The sequence below is a fragment of the Cebus imitator genome, unplaced genomic scaffold (genome assembly GCF_001604975.1).
Source record: "Cebus imitator isolate Cc_AM_T3 unplaced genomic scaffold, Cebus_imitator-1.0 Scaffold238, whole genome shotgun sequence".
Classification (NCBI taxonomy): Eukaryota; Metazoa; Chordata; class Mammalia; order Primates; family Cebidae; genus Cebus; species Cebus imitator.
The window spans coordinates 2,143,084-2,158,963 of record NW_016107553.1 but is presented as its reverse complement, the minus strand read 5'-3'; the positions used below and the strand labels follow the sequence as shown (position 1 = coordinate 2,158,963).

The 15,880-nt window shown below is 39.5% G+C and overlaps 1 protein-coding gene across 11 annotated transcripts in view; it reads right to left on the bottom strand.

Moving 5' to 3' along the window:
- CPEB3 (cytoplasmic polyadenylation element binding protein 3) overlaps positions 1-15,880 on the bottom strand; it is a 246,448-nt gene that overhangs the window by 148,760 nt on the left and 81,808 nt on the right. For 9 of the 11 annotated variants that reach the window (XM_037727736.1, XM_017498193.2, XM_017498195.2 and 6 more), the window contains one exon: positions 9,249-9,408. In XM_037727736.1, the coding sequence (XP_037583664.1) occupies positions 9,249-9,408 (160 nt within the window). The remainder of the gene's footprint in view (positions 1-9,248; positions 9,409-15,880) is intronic. The other 2 variants (XM_017498201.2, XM_017498202.2) reach the window with 1 other exon arrangement.

Here is a 15,880-nt window from a genome sequence, read left to right as displayed (position 1 = left end):
AAGGCCATATCCATCAGAATCAATTATCTAAATATAATCTATTTTTCCCCCAACTAATAATGCAATTTTTAAAGTAAAATCACTCACAGCATCTTTAAGTTAGTTTCTTTGCCTCTTCCAAAAGTAATTTTTAGATTATAAAATGCAATATATTTTTAATGGAGAAAAATTAGACAATGCAGAAAAATGGAGAAAACAGGCCAGGCATGGTGGCTTACACCTGTAATCCCAGCACTTTGGAAGGCAGACCACCTGAGGTTGGGAGTTCGAGACCAGCCTGACCAACATAGAGAAACCCCATCTCTGCTAAAAATACAAAATTAACCAGGCATGGTGGTGCATGCCTGTAGTCCCAGCTACTCAGAAGACTGAGGCAGGAGAATCTCTTGAATACAGGAGGTAGAGGTTGCAGTAAGCTGAGATTGCACCACGGCACTCCAGCCTGGGCAACAAGAGCAAAACTTTGTCTCAAAAAAAAAGGAGAAAATAAGATCACCAAAGATTAAGCATTGCTAACATTCTGATTTACACTCTTCCAGTTTAGGTAACGTGTATATGTAAAGATTTCTTTTCCAAAATTGAAATTATATCATAATTTTTAAACTTAATATATTGCGTATCTTAAGTTTTACAGTTATTAAGGAATTTTGAAGGAAAAAGAAAATATATAACAGCAAAAGAAAAACTGATTCCAAATTCATATGAGGCCATTTCTTTTCTCTTCCTTTTGTCCAACAAATACTGTTGTTTAATCAGCTGTGAAAATAGAATCAAGTGTGTGACATCTGGTAATTTTTGTATAATGCACTCTGGTGCTGCCAGCGTGACATTTTGTCACCTGTCCATGGTCTGCTATTTTTAAATTGTTCTTGTCAGCTAGCTATCTTTTAAGTATAGTGTAAAATATAAGGTTTCAAAAACTGGAAGGCATACTTGGTTTTACTGAGTTAAATGATGCTGTTGAAATCTGAGACTGTGTCCCACTTTCCCCACTGCACAGTATCTAATAAATACGGGTGAGAGGGGATGAAGGGAGAGGTTGGAGAATAGGGTTACTTATAGTTATTTGGTCTGTCAAAATCACAGTCTCATAATCTCAATTCACATTCACATTTAAAACACTATAAAAAAAAAACTACATCTATCACAATTCAAAGTTTCAAAATCCAACTACACTCATGCTTTTGAGGGTCCAAACATAAAGTGAAATTTGTATTAATTCACAATTAATTATGAAAGTCATCTCTTTACTTCTACAATACGTTATGAGATAGGGAACAACTGCCATACCTTCCTCTAATCATTCCTTTTGCTCTAAAAACGCAAGTACTTCAGAAGGCTTCATATAACAGAATGTTAGTGCCATGTTTCAGAAAGACTTACAGGTAAAATGCATATTCTACTGGGATTTATTTCCCACTAACATTCTCTATAAAGTTAGAGAGACATTCTTTTAGAAAAGTATCTTAAAATTGCAATACTGTGATACGCAAAAAATATAGTAAACTGTTTTTTAAAACTCTTTTAAGGAAATGATAAAACATTGGTACTATAATATTCCGAATATGTTCCAAATAACCAATAAGCAAAAGCGGTGAGCTTAGACGTGAGGTCAAATCCTAGTTTCTTCACATACTAGTAGTGAATAATTTTTGGCAAGTTGTTAAATATTTTGTCTCTGTTTACTCATCCAAGGCTGCACTCCAGAACAATTAAATCACAATTCCCAGCCTGGCGTGCAGTGGTTCACACCTGTAATCCCAGCACTTTGGGAGGCCGAGGCGGGCGGATGGCTTGAGCTTAGGAGTTAGAGACCCAGCCTGGGCAACATGGCAAAACCCTGTCTCTACAAAAAAATTTTTTAAAACTAGGTGGGCGTGGTGGCATGCACCTATAGTCCCAGCTACTCACAAGGCTGAGGTGAAGGAGAGCTTCAGCTGGGAGATGAAGACTGCAGTGAGCTGAGAGCACGCCACTGCACTCCAGCCTGTCTCAAAATAATAATCATCATCATCACCAACATCTTTGTCTTTTAAAATTCAGGTGACTTTTTTTTGTTGTTGTTGTTGAGATGGAGTCTTGCTCTGTCACCCAGGCTGGAGTGCAATGGCACAAGTGTGGCACAAAGCAACCTCCACCTCCCAGGTTCAAGTAATTCTCCTGCCTCAGCCTCCCAAGTAGCTGGGATTACAGGCACCCATCACCACACCTGGCTAATTTTTATATTTTTAGTAGACACAGGGTTTCACCATGCTGGCCAGGCTGGTCTTGAACTCCTGACCTCAAGTGATCTGCCTGCCTCAGCCTCCCAGAGTGCTGGGATTACAGGTGTGAGCCATCGAGCCTGGCTGCTTAAAACTCAATGATTTAAATACTATGCTTAAAGGATGATTACACAAATTAATGGGAGGTACTTATACAAATCACTCAATTTCTACGTTACTGTTCCTGCCCCCCAAAATGTACAAAACAAGAACCATTACTTCTTGCTGACTTAGAGGCTGCCCCATAACAGTTTGTGTAATCTGCAAACTTTCAAACTAGATAAACTGATGTGGGCTAAACAGAGATAACAGAAAAATAGAACTGAGCAATAATTCAAGCTACAGAAGTAAATAGACAGTATATTTTTCTGAAACAAACAAGCAAACAAAACGTAATGAAGGCATATTTTCTCTAAAATAAGAAGACCTCAACATTTCATAAGAGGGGATAAATTTTGTGAAAGGCTCTATAATATTAAATTTAAATTATGATGAATAAAGAAAAATGCCGCTATGACACCAAAGGGATGGCATTCTCTCTTCTAAGTTTGTTGATTTAAATGCTTTAAAGCACTATTACTGACAGATAACATATTTGTTCCAGACACTCTCAGTATACCTTTGAAGAGCAAAGCTTTCAATATCAGTTCTCAACTGACAGCTGTTCTTTTCATTTTTCAAATCTCAGTTCTATGAATGGTTAGGGAAGAAAAAAATTCAAATACATAAAAATGTTTTACCAGGCACTAACCCCAAATAATCAGCCAGGCCTATTTTTCTGCTGTAAGAGGGAAACTGCATGGGATGAAGAAAAAGTAACTCCTCCCTGTTTTTGCCAAGATGTCATCTATACCGGGCTTCCCCAGTTAGGGTATAGGATCTTACTTCTCTCCTCAATGTACTATAGTTGTTATTTCCTTATGATCCTTCTAGAGTTGGGAGAATACGATTAATCAAAGTTAATGACTATGAGTTTTCAGAGTACTTCCGTAGGAACTTGGTGAACCCTCATCACAGGTAGAAAGTCAAGGAACAGCTGTAAGGAGGGTAATAGAATATTTTTCCTTATCTCTTACCACACCCACCTCTCTCAACACCTTTAATCCCCTTGATCTCACAGTTATAAAGAGAGTTGGATTTTCCTTCAATCCACTAAAAATGAGAACAAAGAACAATTGCTCCCTCCTACTCTATCTGCCAACCCACGGATTTCTGTGCTTAGAAAAGAAATAAGGAACAGGGCCAGGGCCAGTGGTTCATGTCTATAAACTCAGCACTTTGGGAGGCTAAGGTGGGAAAACTGCTTGAGCTCAGGAGTTCCAGACCACCCTGGGCAAAATGGCGAAACCCCATTTCTACAGCAAACAGAAAAAATCAGCCAGGCATGGTGGCCATGCCTCTAGTCCCAACTACTGAGTGAGGCTGAGGCAGAAGGATCGCTTGAGCCTGGGAGGTCAAGGCTGCAGTGAGCCAAGATCATGCCACTGCACTCCAGCCTGGGTGACAGAGCAAGACCCTGTCTCAAAATAATAAATAAATAAAAATAAGAGAAGTTGTCATTAGAGCATTACCCTCTTTAAAAGTCTCCTTTCTCATCTTTGAGGCACTCTCACAAACAAAAGGAAAAGTATAAGACACAGTAAAAAAAAAAAACACACACACACTCAGGAGACGATTATGTTATTCTATTATACTCAAGCACTGTAGTTTGGTATCTTTAAAAAGCAAAAAAAGAAAAATAAATTAGTCCACGCAGGCACAGTGGCTCACGCCTATAATCCCAGCATTTTGGGAGGCCGAGGGAGGCGAATCATGAGGTCAGAAGTTCAAGACCAGACTGGCCAGCATGGGGAAACCCCGTTTCTACTAAAACATACAAAAAAGTAGCCGGGCATGGTGGTGCATGCCTGTAATCCTAGCTACTCAGGAGACTGAGGCAGGAGAATTGCTTGAACCTGGGAGGTGGAGGTTGCAGTGAGCTGGGATCGCGCCACTACACTCTAGCCTGGGTGACAGAGCAAGACTCCGTCTCTTGAAAATAAAAATAAAAATAAAAAATAAATTAATCCATTTTTTATTTAAAAACTCATTTTGTGATCTGATTAATGCTGTAGAAGGTATTTTTCAGCATGCTGTGAAGAAAGTTCAACAGCTTTTCTTCTATATAATTTTTATCATGGGGGATGACATAGGGAAACTTTTAAAATTTCCTACAAATATTTTCAAGGCTGGTCAACTGAATACATGACCAAAAAACTATTAAAGCTTATTTACTTTACTAAAACAGAAGTCTCATTATCTCCTAAACTTCCTATTCTGTCATCTCCCACCCTAATCCTTTTTTTCCCTTGAATCAGGACAGTTGAATAAAGGGATTTTTTACTAAATATATTTATAAGATAAAATATAATTGTGAACATATTTTTACCACGTTCTTTAAGTACATCTTGAAGTACTTTATTCTCCATAAATTGGATATCCTATATTTTTTATGTTATTCAGATATACAATTTTGGAAAGCCAAAATAACCAAAAAATTATTTTCCTTTCTCCCTTAAGTGGCTTTGAAAATGATAAGACATTTATCCTTCAATAATCACTACTTATTTATGAAAAATATAAAATTTTGACACCTTGTATCTGAAAAATTTCACATTTAGCTGCAGTCTAGTTGGAAAGAAGTCAGTATTGTAAGGATACCATGACTACTTCCAGCAAAAAATTGTGAATAGAATTCACAGAGCCAGAACTCACACCCAGGTTTCACTGACTGCAACTCAGTCAGAAAGGCTGAGTTGAAATTTCACCTCCTGTATGAAGAATATAAAATATCTGGAAGGATGTTAATAAAAACAATAACCTGTTACCTCTAGGTAGATAATCTCTGGTGATTTTTTAATAAATTTTCCTTTTTGTCCTTTTACGTACTATTTGAGTTTCTTTGTTTTGTTTTGAGCAGTTTCTAGTGCCAGGGACTTTATTTGATCTTCAAACTCACTCTATAAAGTAGGTAATTTATTTTAACAATAAGGACATTGAGGCTTTGAAGAGGCTAATTTATCCAGATTAACAGACAGCCAGAGGCAGAGATAGAATTCACACCCAGGTTTCACTGACTGCAAAGTCAGAAAGGCTGAGTTGAAATGTCATCTGCTATATGGAGAATATAAAATATCTTGAAGAATGTTAATAAAAATAATAACCTTTTTTACCTCTAGGTAGAGAGTCTCTGGTGAGAAATTTTTATAACTTTCCTTTTTGTCCTTTTATATACTATTTGAATTTCTCTGTTTTGTTTTGTTTTGCTTGAGATGGAGTCTCACTCTGTCACCCAGGATGGAGTGCAGTGGTGTGATCTCGGCTCACTGCAACCTCCGCCTCCCAGGTTCAAGGGATTCTTCTGCCTCAGTCTCCTGAGTAGCAGGGATTACAGGCACATGTTACCACGCCTGACTAGTTTTTGTATTTTTAGTAGAGACAGTGTTTCACCATGTTGGTCAGCCTGATCTTGAACTCCTGATCCACCTGTCTCGGCCTCCCAAAGTCCTGAGATTACAGGCATGAGCCACCGCACCTGGCCTGGATTTCTTGTAATGAGTAAACATGTATTTTTTTTCTGAAGTAAAAGGGAAAACAAAAACCAGCTACTCTGGGATGGGGTGCGGTGCTCACGCCTGTAATCCCAGCACTTTGGGAGGCTGAGGCAGGTGGAACGCCTGAGATTAGGCATTTGAGAACAGTAGTCTGGCCAACGTGGTAAAACCCCATATCTATTAAAAATACAAAAATTAGCTGGGCATGGTAGTAGGTGCCTGTAATCCCAGCTACTCGGGAGACTGAGGCAAAAGAATCACCTGAATCCAGTGAGCGGCAATTGTGCCATTGCACTGCAGCCTAGGCGACAAGAGTGAGACTTCGTCTCAAAACAAATAAACAAATGACAACAACAAAATAAAAACATTACTCTGTACTTGGGTTTTGAGGCCCTCAAAACAGTGTCCCCATGTTCAAGTAGGAATAAAGGATATTGAAAGCAGGAAGAAAAACAAGATGGTATAAAGGGAAGTGTTTCTGGACAGACTCATACAGAAGCCACATGGTAGTTCCTCTAGCCTACCATCCTTCTCTTAAAGCTCAATCCACCTAAATGTTTATATCTTTTGACCCAAAGACTCTAACTATGAATTTACCTTAAGGAAAAGCTATGTGAAAGAACTCATCCATGGCAGCATTACCTGTAATGAAGGCAAAACTGGAAACAACCTAAAAGTCTAAAGTCAAGGCCTACCAATAAATTACAAAGATCTGACAGAAGCATGGACAATGTTTATTATATGGGAATCAAACAAAGAACACACCATTGCAATCTTCATTTTTTAGTTATCTTTTTTTATAATTTTCTCCACTTTTTAAAGTAAAAAATTATTTAAAATATTTTCCTTAAAATGCAAGTATTGGCTGGGCATGGTGGCTCACGTCTGTAATTCCAGCACTTTGGGAGGCCAAGGTGAGCAGATCACTTGAGGTCAAGAGTCTAAGAACAGCCTGGCCCACATGATGAAATCCCATCTCTACTAAATATGCAAAAACTAGCTGGGCGAGGTGGCAGGTGCCTGTTATCCCAGCTACTCAGGAGGCTGAAGCAAAAGAATCATTTGCACCCAGGAGGGAGAGGTTTCAGTAAGCCAAGATTGTGCCACTGCACTCCAGCCTGGCCAACAGAGCGAGACTCTGTCTCAGAAAAAAAAAAACAAAAAAAAACCGCAAGTAACAAAATTGTTAGTAGAGGTAACAGGGATTAAACACTTGGTACCATAAATCAGACAGATCTAAAAGTCTCCCAGCTGAAAAAGGGAAGCAAAAAGCTCAACACCCTAACCAAAGGACAGTGATACAGCAATGTCACTGACCACTGGGAAGTAGTCCATTCACAGAAAATCACTGTGGGTGATATGATGAACTGTGAAGCTGCAACCATATTGAAGCTATAAAAAAAATACATACTAAGTGCCTTCCAACTTACTGGGACATATCATCTTTGTGCAGATTTTTTTCTATAGATGAAACCTCATACTCACAAGTACAATGAAGAAAACTATGCAGAGGTAGTTGAACATGCAATAAAAAAGCTCATCATAAATGGAATATGGTATTTACATTACCTCACAGTCAGGTACTCTCCTTAAACTTTGCCAGTGCTACACTCAACAGAGCACAATAGTTCCTGCTTAACCAATATTTTTAAACTTTGGAAAATTATAGACTACAATCTAAGATCCTTTCATAATCTTTTATTGAAAGAACAAAAGAATACAGACCAAGGTAAACAGAAAGATATTCATAAAGAACAGGAGTTGGATATTTTAGGATAATTAGAAGAGGCTTATAGCTTCCTTCTTATGGTAAAGAAGGAAGGCAAACGGACCCTTAAAAGATATTGAAAACACGAAACAGTCTGTGAATATTGTTAGTTTTTTCTTAACACTATTCTTACTTCTAAGTGAAAAATGCTTTAAATTACCATGTACCTAATTTTTTAACTGAAGAAAGACATGGTAACAGTGACTAAATATAACAAAGCATAAATAACATTTTTTTTCCCATGTCTGAAGGCCTTATAATCTAGCTTTCCAGCTGGGCACAGTGGCTTATCTTGTAATTCCAGCACTTTGGGAGGCCGAGGTGGGTGGATCACCTGAGGTTGGGAGTTCAAGGCCAGCCTGACCAACATGGAGAAACCCCATCTCTACTAAAAATACAAAATTAACCAGGTGTGGTGGTACATGCCTGTAATCCCAGCTACTTGGGAGGCAGAGGCAGGAGAATCGGTTGAACCCGACCGGCAGAGGTTGCAGTGAGCTGAGATCATGCCATTGCACTCTAGCCTAGGCAACAAGAGCGAAAGAGTGAAACCCCATCTCAAAAAAAAAAAAAAAACTAGCTTTCCCCAAAATCCCTTCTTTTCTTTATAACTTATTAACTACTTTCTTTTCACTGGAAAATGAGGAAAGCAGAAGAAAATCATGAATGTGACAAGAAAATAATGTAAGAGATTACTGGTGTGGCTCAAGGAAATGAGCATCCGGTGTTCACAGTCATTCACACTATAATATGGGCCTAGAGAGAACCAGAGAGGATCACATTCCTCACAGTTTTGAAAGACATGGTTCATACAAGACGGGCATCCCCATGGCTACCTCTTCACAGTTTTCAGAAATTTAGATGTTAACCCAAGTATAATGGCTATTTCCATAGGTAATTTTCATTACAGTATTTTAAAATGTCATAAGGTCTCTAAAAAGTCCTATAATCCATAAAAAGATCTGTAATTATTAATTCAACACCAACATCAGTCCTGAAGTTACATAGGCTCTAAAAACAGGAAGTCCTAATATTGCTAACTTTGAGATTTTCTGCCTTATATTTAACCCAAAATATTTATATACTTTAAGATATTTTTTTCTTGTGTTTTAGCCTCAGAGAATGCAAAGGGTCACTGGCTGCCCCTAAGCCTGGGTAGTGATACTTCCTATACTAGAAAGGTGATTATGCTTTAATAAAATAGAAGTCCTTTATATGAAGCTTTCTGAAGCAATCTTTGGAGATTGGTTTACTAACTCTGACAGTTACTTGCAGTATATATACATGGACTTAAACGAATTATCCAGTTTCAGCTGAGGATTCCAAATGCACACAGCCCAGAAAATCTGGCTGCTGGTCTCATGCTATAACTCAGGATGTGACTGACCTCAGCTACCCAATTCATGTTCCTGCCAGACATGACTGATTATAACCACCTTGATTATTATAGGTAGCTGAACCCAGGTTAAAGAAAAAAATCAACTTTAAATACATTCCACAATGCTTTACAGAAGCAAAACAAAAACAAGCAAACAAAAAACAAACAAGAAAAATCAAAATTATTAAAAAGCTGATTTTTGCTTAAAACACCAAGCAAGAAATGGACATATGAATATTCCTAACCTGCAAAATGATTCCTCCACATTATATCAGCGAAACTCATTGGTGGGCCACTGGGAGGGTAGTGTTTACCTTTCAGAGGCTCATGATCAGTCCTTATCATATCCATTAAGGAGTTCTCCAACGAGTGCAAGTTAAAAGTGTCATAGGGCCTACTCCGGTCCTAAAAATAAAAACACAAAAAAAGACAATACATAAAATTACTTCATAAAATTAACACCGTATCATTTGCTTCCTGCTGCGGATTGATGACATGAATGAAAGTTACAGATGGCTCTAATAGCATACAGTCCTTCTTTTTATTTGTTTATTGATTTACTTTGTAGAAATGGAGGTCTCGCTGTGTTTTCCAGGCTGGTCTTGAACACCTGAGCTCAAGTAATTCTCCTGCCTTGGCCTCCGAAAGTGCTGGGATTATAGATGTGAGCCACTGCACTCATCCTGCGCTTTTCATTATGAATAATGGCTTGTTGCCGGGCGCGGTGGTTCAAGCCTGTAATCCCAGCACTTTGGGAGGCCGAGGCGGGTGGATCACGAGGTCAAGAGATCGAGACCATCCTGGTCAACATGGTGAAACCCTGTCTCTACTAAAAATACAAAAAATCAGCTGGGCATGGTGGTGCGTGCCTGTAGTCCCAGTTACTCGGGAGGCTGAGGCAGGAGAATTGCCTGAACCCAGGAGGTGGAGGTTGCGGTGAGCCGAGATTGTGCCATTGCACTCCAGCCTGGGTAACAAGAGCAAAACTCCGTCTCAAAAAAAAAAAAAAAAAAAAAAAAAAATAATGGCTTGTTATGCCTGTAATCCCAGTACTTTGGGAGGCCAAGGAGGGCAGATCACTTGAGGTCAGGAGTTTGAGACCAGCCTGGCCAACATGGTGAAACCTTGCGTCTACTAAAAATACAAAAATTAGCCAGGTGTGGTAGCAAGCACCTATAATCCCGGCTACTTGGGTGGCTGGGGCAGAAGAATTGCTTGAACCAGGAAGGCAGAGGTTGCAGTGAGCCGAGATCGTGCCACTGTACTCTAGCTGCAACGACAGAGCAAGACTTCATCTCAAAAAAAAAAAAAAAAAAATGATTTGGCAACATTAAGTTTAATACAAGTTTCCATAATAAATTGTATCATTTTCCCAAATACTCTATAACGTAATACCCCAATACTTCAGAGCGACTTTCTCGCAAATGAACTAAAATAGTAAATTTAAAAGGATAGTCAAGTGAATTGGCTTTGCTCTCTACCCTCCACCCACTACCTCTATTGTCAAATGAACAGAGATGTTTCCCCCCTAGAGGAAGACCCCAATTTTTTTTCTTGAGACAAGGTCTTGCTCTGTTGTCCAGGTTGAAGTACAGTGGTACAATCATGGCTCACCTCAGCCCCGACCTCCTGAGCTCAAGCAATCCTCCCACCTCAACCTTCCTAGTAGCTAGGACACGTGCCACCATGCCCAGCTAATTTAAAAAAAAATTCTTTTTGTAGAGCTGAGGTCTCACTTTGTTGCCCAGGCTGGTCTGGAACTCCTGGGTGCAAACGATAAAGACCACAATTAAGGACTCAAATGGAATCATTTTCCTGAAAAATCAAAGGGTAACTATAATTTCAATGAAAATGTATTGCATATCTTTAACAGTTCTGACCAGTAAGTTGCATATATTAGATAGACTTTTTAAAAATAAAAATGTGTTCAACGTTGTATTCATGAAGATAATGGCAAAAAGAAAAAAAAATTTTTAAGTGTCCAAAGTACTAAAATTACCTGTTGAAAAGCACTCACATGAAGAAACTTTAACCCAAAGTGGTATTTTCAAGATGTTATATTCAAAAACATTTTGAAACTAGAAATCTAACACAAACTTAGTGAAGAAAAAAGTAATTATTTCACCATATTTCACTCAAGCCTGCAGCAGACTATCACCTACAAACTCTTCTTAGTATCTGAGCCTCAAGGGAAACACAACTCATATTCTAAGTTAATACTATAGAACAGATCAAGTTTGCTTTGGTTAAGAAAAGCAAGATGGCTGGGCATGGTGGCTCACATCTGTAATCCCAGCACTCTGGGAGGCCGAGGCAGGTGGATCACCTGAGGTCAGGAGTTCAAGACCAGCCTGGCCAACATGGTAAAACCTTGTCTCTACTAAAAATACAAAAATTAGCCAGGTGTGGTGGCAGAAGCTTGTAATCTCAGCTACTGGGGAGGCTGAGGCAGGAGAATTGCTTGAACCTTGGAGGCAGAGATTGTGGTGAGCCGACTTTGCACCACCACACACCAGCCTTGGAGACAGAGTAAGACTCCGTCTCAAAAAAAAAAAAAAAAAAAAAAAAAAAAAAAAAAAAAAAAAAGAAAGAAAGAAAAGCAAGACAGCATACGTCTCAACAACCAAACCAAATCAAACTACAGTGATAAGAGATTATTTTCAGGGTCTTGAGCAGTCTTATCCAGCCTTGCATTTGATCATTTATCCTTTTCTACGGACAACATTCACCCATTACCTATCTCTCCCCTTGGATAGGAAAGAGACATGGAATATTTCTTTGGTTCTCTACTTTGGTCTCTAAACAATATAAGAAGGTCTTTTCGGCTGGGCGCGGTGGCTCAAGCCTGTAATCCCAGCACTTTGGGAGGCCGAGGCGGGTGGATCATGAGGTCAAGACATCGAGACCATCCTGGTCAACATGGTGAAACCCCGTCTCTACTAAAAATACAAAAAATTAGCTGGGCATGGTGGCGCATGCCTGTAATCCCAGCTACTCAGGAGGCTGAGGCAGGAGAATTGCCTGAACCCAGGAGGCGGAGGTTGCGGTGAGCCGAGATCGCGCCATTGCACTCTAGCCTGGGTAACATGAGTGAAACTCCGTCTCAAAAAAAAAAAAAAGAAGGTCTTTTCTTTTAGCTTTGAAGTCTTCCTGCAAATCATTTGTTTTGCTTTGGGTTCAAGTTATTAGTGAAAACTCTAAGGAGTAAAGCAAATTTCCAGAAATGCAGCCTTATCTGTACCCGTAAGAGGTGTCTATCATATGCTTTGCCGAAAGAAAAAGCCAGAGGTAAAGAAGTATGCTGATGAGAAGGCAAAATGATAACATATTTCTGGCACTAACAATCCCAAAATGAATTATCTAGGAGCCCTCTATCATTATCCACACTTCTAACTGGAACTCTGAAGACATGAGAGTGTTTCAGAATAGACTGACACGGTAAGGGAACTATATAAAAGGCTATTTGAAGGCATTCAAGAATCTTTCCAGACAGGAAGGTTTATTTTTTCATTTAATTACTGATAACCCCTCAGGGTAAATAACAACATACTGATTTTATTCATGAAGAAGGCCAGGTTCAGAGAAGATTTAAGAGCCCTTAATGCCAAAACCTAAGAAGTATAAAAATCTGACCAAAGAAATTAATCAAATCCATGGTTACTTCTATAGAAAAACAGCATTGCAACTAACTGCACATTCCTGGCAATGTGACAGTGAGTGCCTATCACAAATGGATATCAGACATTAGATGACTACCTCTCAGGAAAATTAAAGATGATATTGGGAGGGGGGATTCATGTAACTAAATTAAAATGGTTCCCAAACCTGTCAGACTGTCAAAAATCACATGCAGAGCCAATTAAAACACAGATTCCTGGGCTCCAGCTCAAACCTACTTAATCAGAATTTAAAACAAAATAAACTCTTATGACTGGCTAGACCCACTAAACTCGATGACTCTTCAAGTTAACCCTTTACACCCATGATTCTGTTCAGTAAAATTGAACAGTAAAGTGAGGGCAGGGATTAGTGTGAGCAGCAGGCAATAAACAAGCCTGGTCATCTTGCAGAGGGTCAGTTATGCAGTCTTCTGATTTACTGTATGTTAGAGAAGCAGTTGGAAGCCTAGTTTTTAAAAGCACAAATTTTAAAATCAAAATCCGATTTTCAAATTCTGGCTCTCCCACTTACTGGCATGTCACTTTGAATAGGTTTCTAAGCCTTGGTTATCTTCATCTAGAAAATGGGAGTTCGAGATCAGCCTAGCCAACATGATGAAACCCCACTTCTACTAAAAATACAAAAAAATTAGTTGGGCATGATGGCAGGCACCTGTAATCCCAGCTATTCAGGAGGCTGAGGCAGGAGCATCACTTGAACCTGGGAGGCAGAGGTTGCAGCCAGCCTAGATCACACCACTGCACTCCAGCCTGGGTGACAGAGTGAGACACTGTCTCAAAAAAAAAAAAAAAAAAAAAGGAATAATTCTCTCTTCATGCTTTCATCAGTACTAAATAACAGAACGTATAAGCATCTGCACCATGGTGGGTACCGTAATATTAGGGAGAATACAAACTTCCGTGATGCCATCTCAAGAATACTGAAACAAAAATTTTTAAACCTAGCAGTTCACAGATGCTAACCTAACATGGTTCACTAATGCTCAACAGATGCTAACCTAACAGGGTTCACTAATGCTCAACAGATGAAAACATATGACATGTCAAAGGCATAACAGAATTTGCACATGCTTCTTAATTAAACAAATTTCAGGCCTCTGAGAGTTCTCATTAAAATTAATTCCATCCATGCCTCATCAACTTATATTTGCCGCATACCATTCATCCTTTTTGTTTTACAAGTAGTAAACATTGCTGAAATAACTGATTAACCAGGAAGCCTGCAAGAAACAGAACAAAAAGGATGGAAAAAAACAGAAAAAATCTAGCGAAATTCATCAACATAAATTATGTATACAGAAAACTAGGCCATAATTTGTCATTCAATGACAAAAGTTACAAGTGGCAACTAACCTGCTAGGTCTTTTTCATAAGTTTTGTTTCCCAAAATACAGCAACAGGAAAACATCATTATTTGTTTTAACAAGCAAACACACCAAGAAGTATTAGAACATCTATAAATAATGCAGCCCATTATTGACTCTTTTTCTTTGATAATAACCATGAAGATGTTGTCAGTTAGTTGTACACAGAACAGCTTATCTCCACTGCATTAGTTCTCTTTCTTCCCTCAGCTGGATTTATATTAATAAATTTATCAAGTATTTAATATGTGCCTGTCACTGTTCTAAGTATGCTATGTGCATGATCTCCCAACCCTATGAAGTAGGTAGCTTTTGTCCTATTTTATAAATTAAACAATTAAGTCTTGGAGAGAATAAATAACTGGCTCAAGGTTACAGGGCTAATGAGTGGCAGAGCCAGGACTCAAATCCAGACAAATTCAGACTTTACTCTTTTTTTTTCTTTTTTTTTTTTTTGAGACGGAGTTTCGCTCTTGTTACCCAGGCTGGAGTGCAATGGCGCGATCTCGGCTCACCGCAACCTCCGCCTCCTGGGTTCAGGCAATTCTCCTGCCTCAGCCTCCTGAGTAGCTGGGATTACAGGCACGCGCCACCATGCCCAGCTAATTTTTTTGTATTTTTAGTAGAGACGGGGTTTCACCATGTTGACCAGGATGGTCTCGATCTCTTGACCTCGAGATCCACCCGCCTCGGCCTCCCAAAGTGCTGGGATTACAGGCTTGAGCCACCGCGCCCGGCCCCGGACTTTACTCTTAAGGACTCTTATTGTACTGCTTCCCTGACTTCCTCCTATTCCCTCTAGCCTTAAATTCTTTTTACAAACACCACCTTTAATTAAATCTGTCACAATCCAGAGGGAGGCTTCTTTGATCCTGCCCTGCAGCACTAGCAAGCTGACCCTCACTTGCCCTTGGTCAATCACCTTTGCTCAACTGCCAACTAATTAACCTCAAGAAGTGGTTTGATCTATCTATAGACAACCCCAAGCCCACCTGTAACAGCCCTATCCCATTCTCCTGCCCTTTTCTTGGAAGAGGAATCCAGAACCCCTTGCTACCCTTTCTGGCTTAAACCCAGGCATTTCCTCTCCTAGAGATACAAAGTGGAAGGCAACAAGGGCCAACAGCATCTGTGGATAAAAGCAGCTCTGGAACCAAAGGATAAAATTAACCATGTTGCCTTCTATGTGCTAGGCACTGGACTAAATGCTTTAAAGTTCTATCTCTTATCTCATCACAACGCTGCAGGGTAGGCATTACCTCCATTTCACTGAGGAAAAAAACTGAGGTTCACAAAGGTTTATGTAACTGCTCAGTCACAGAGCTGATCAGAAATCAGGACATAAAGTCAGGTCAGTGACTCTGGAGTCCATGCCGGTAATGTTCTAAAACTTCACGCTGACTAGCTGCAATGTGGCCCATGAACAAGAGGGGGTTAGTTGGGAAGAAAGGGACACAGAGAGGACCAAAAATCAAAAGGAGAGCAGATGTTTGAAAGAGCTAGGAAAGGATAAATGTGGTCATAGAATAATACAGAAAAACCTTTAAGAGGAATTCCTAAGGAAGGGTTTTCTATTTATCACATGACTGCAACATATGTACGGATAAAACATTCCAAAGTTAAATGCATCTAACGCATAAGAAAGGACTAACTGGCCCGGTGCGGTGGCTCACCCTGTAATCCCAGCACTTTGGGAGGCCAGGGCAGATGGATCACCTGAGATCAGGAGTTCAAGACTAGCCTGACCAACATGGATAAACCCTGTCTCTGCTAACAATACAAAATTAGCTGGGCATGATAGCGCATGCCTGTAATCCCAGCTACTTGGGAGGG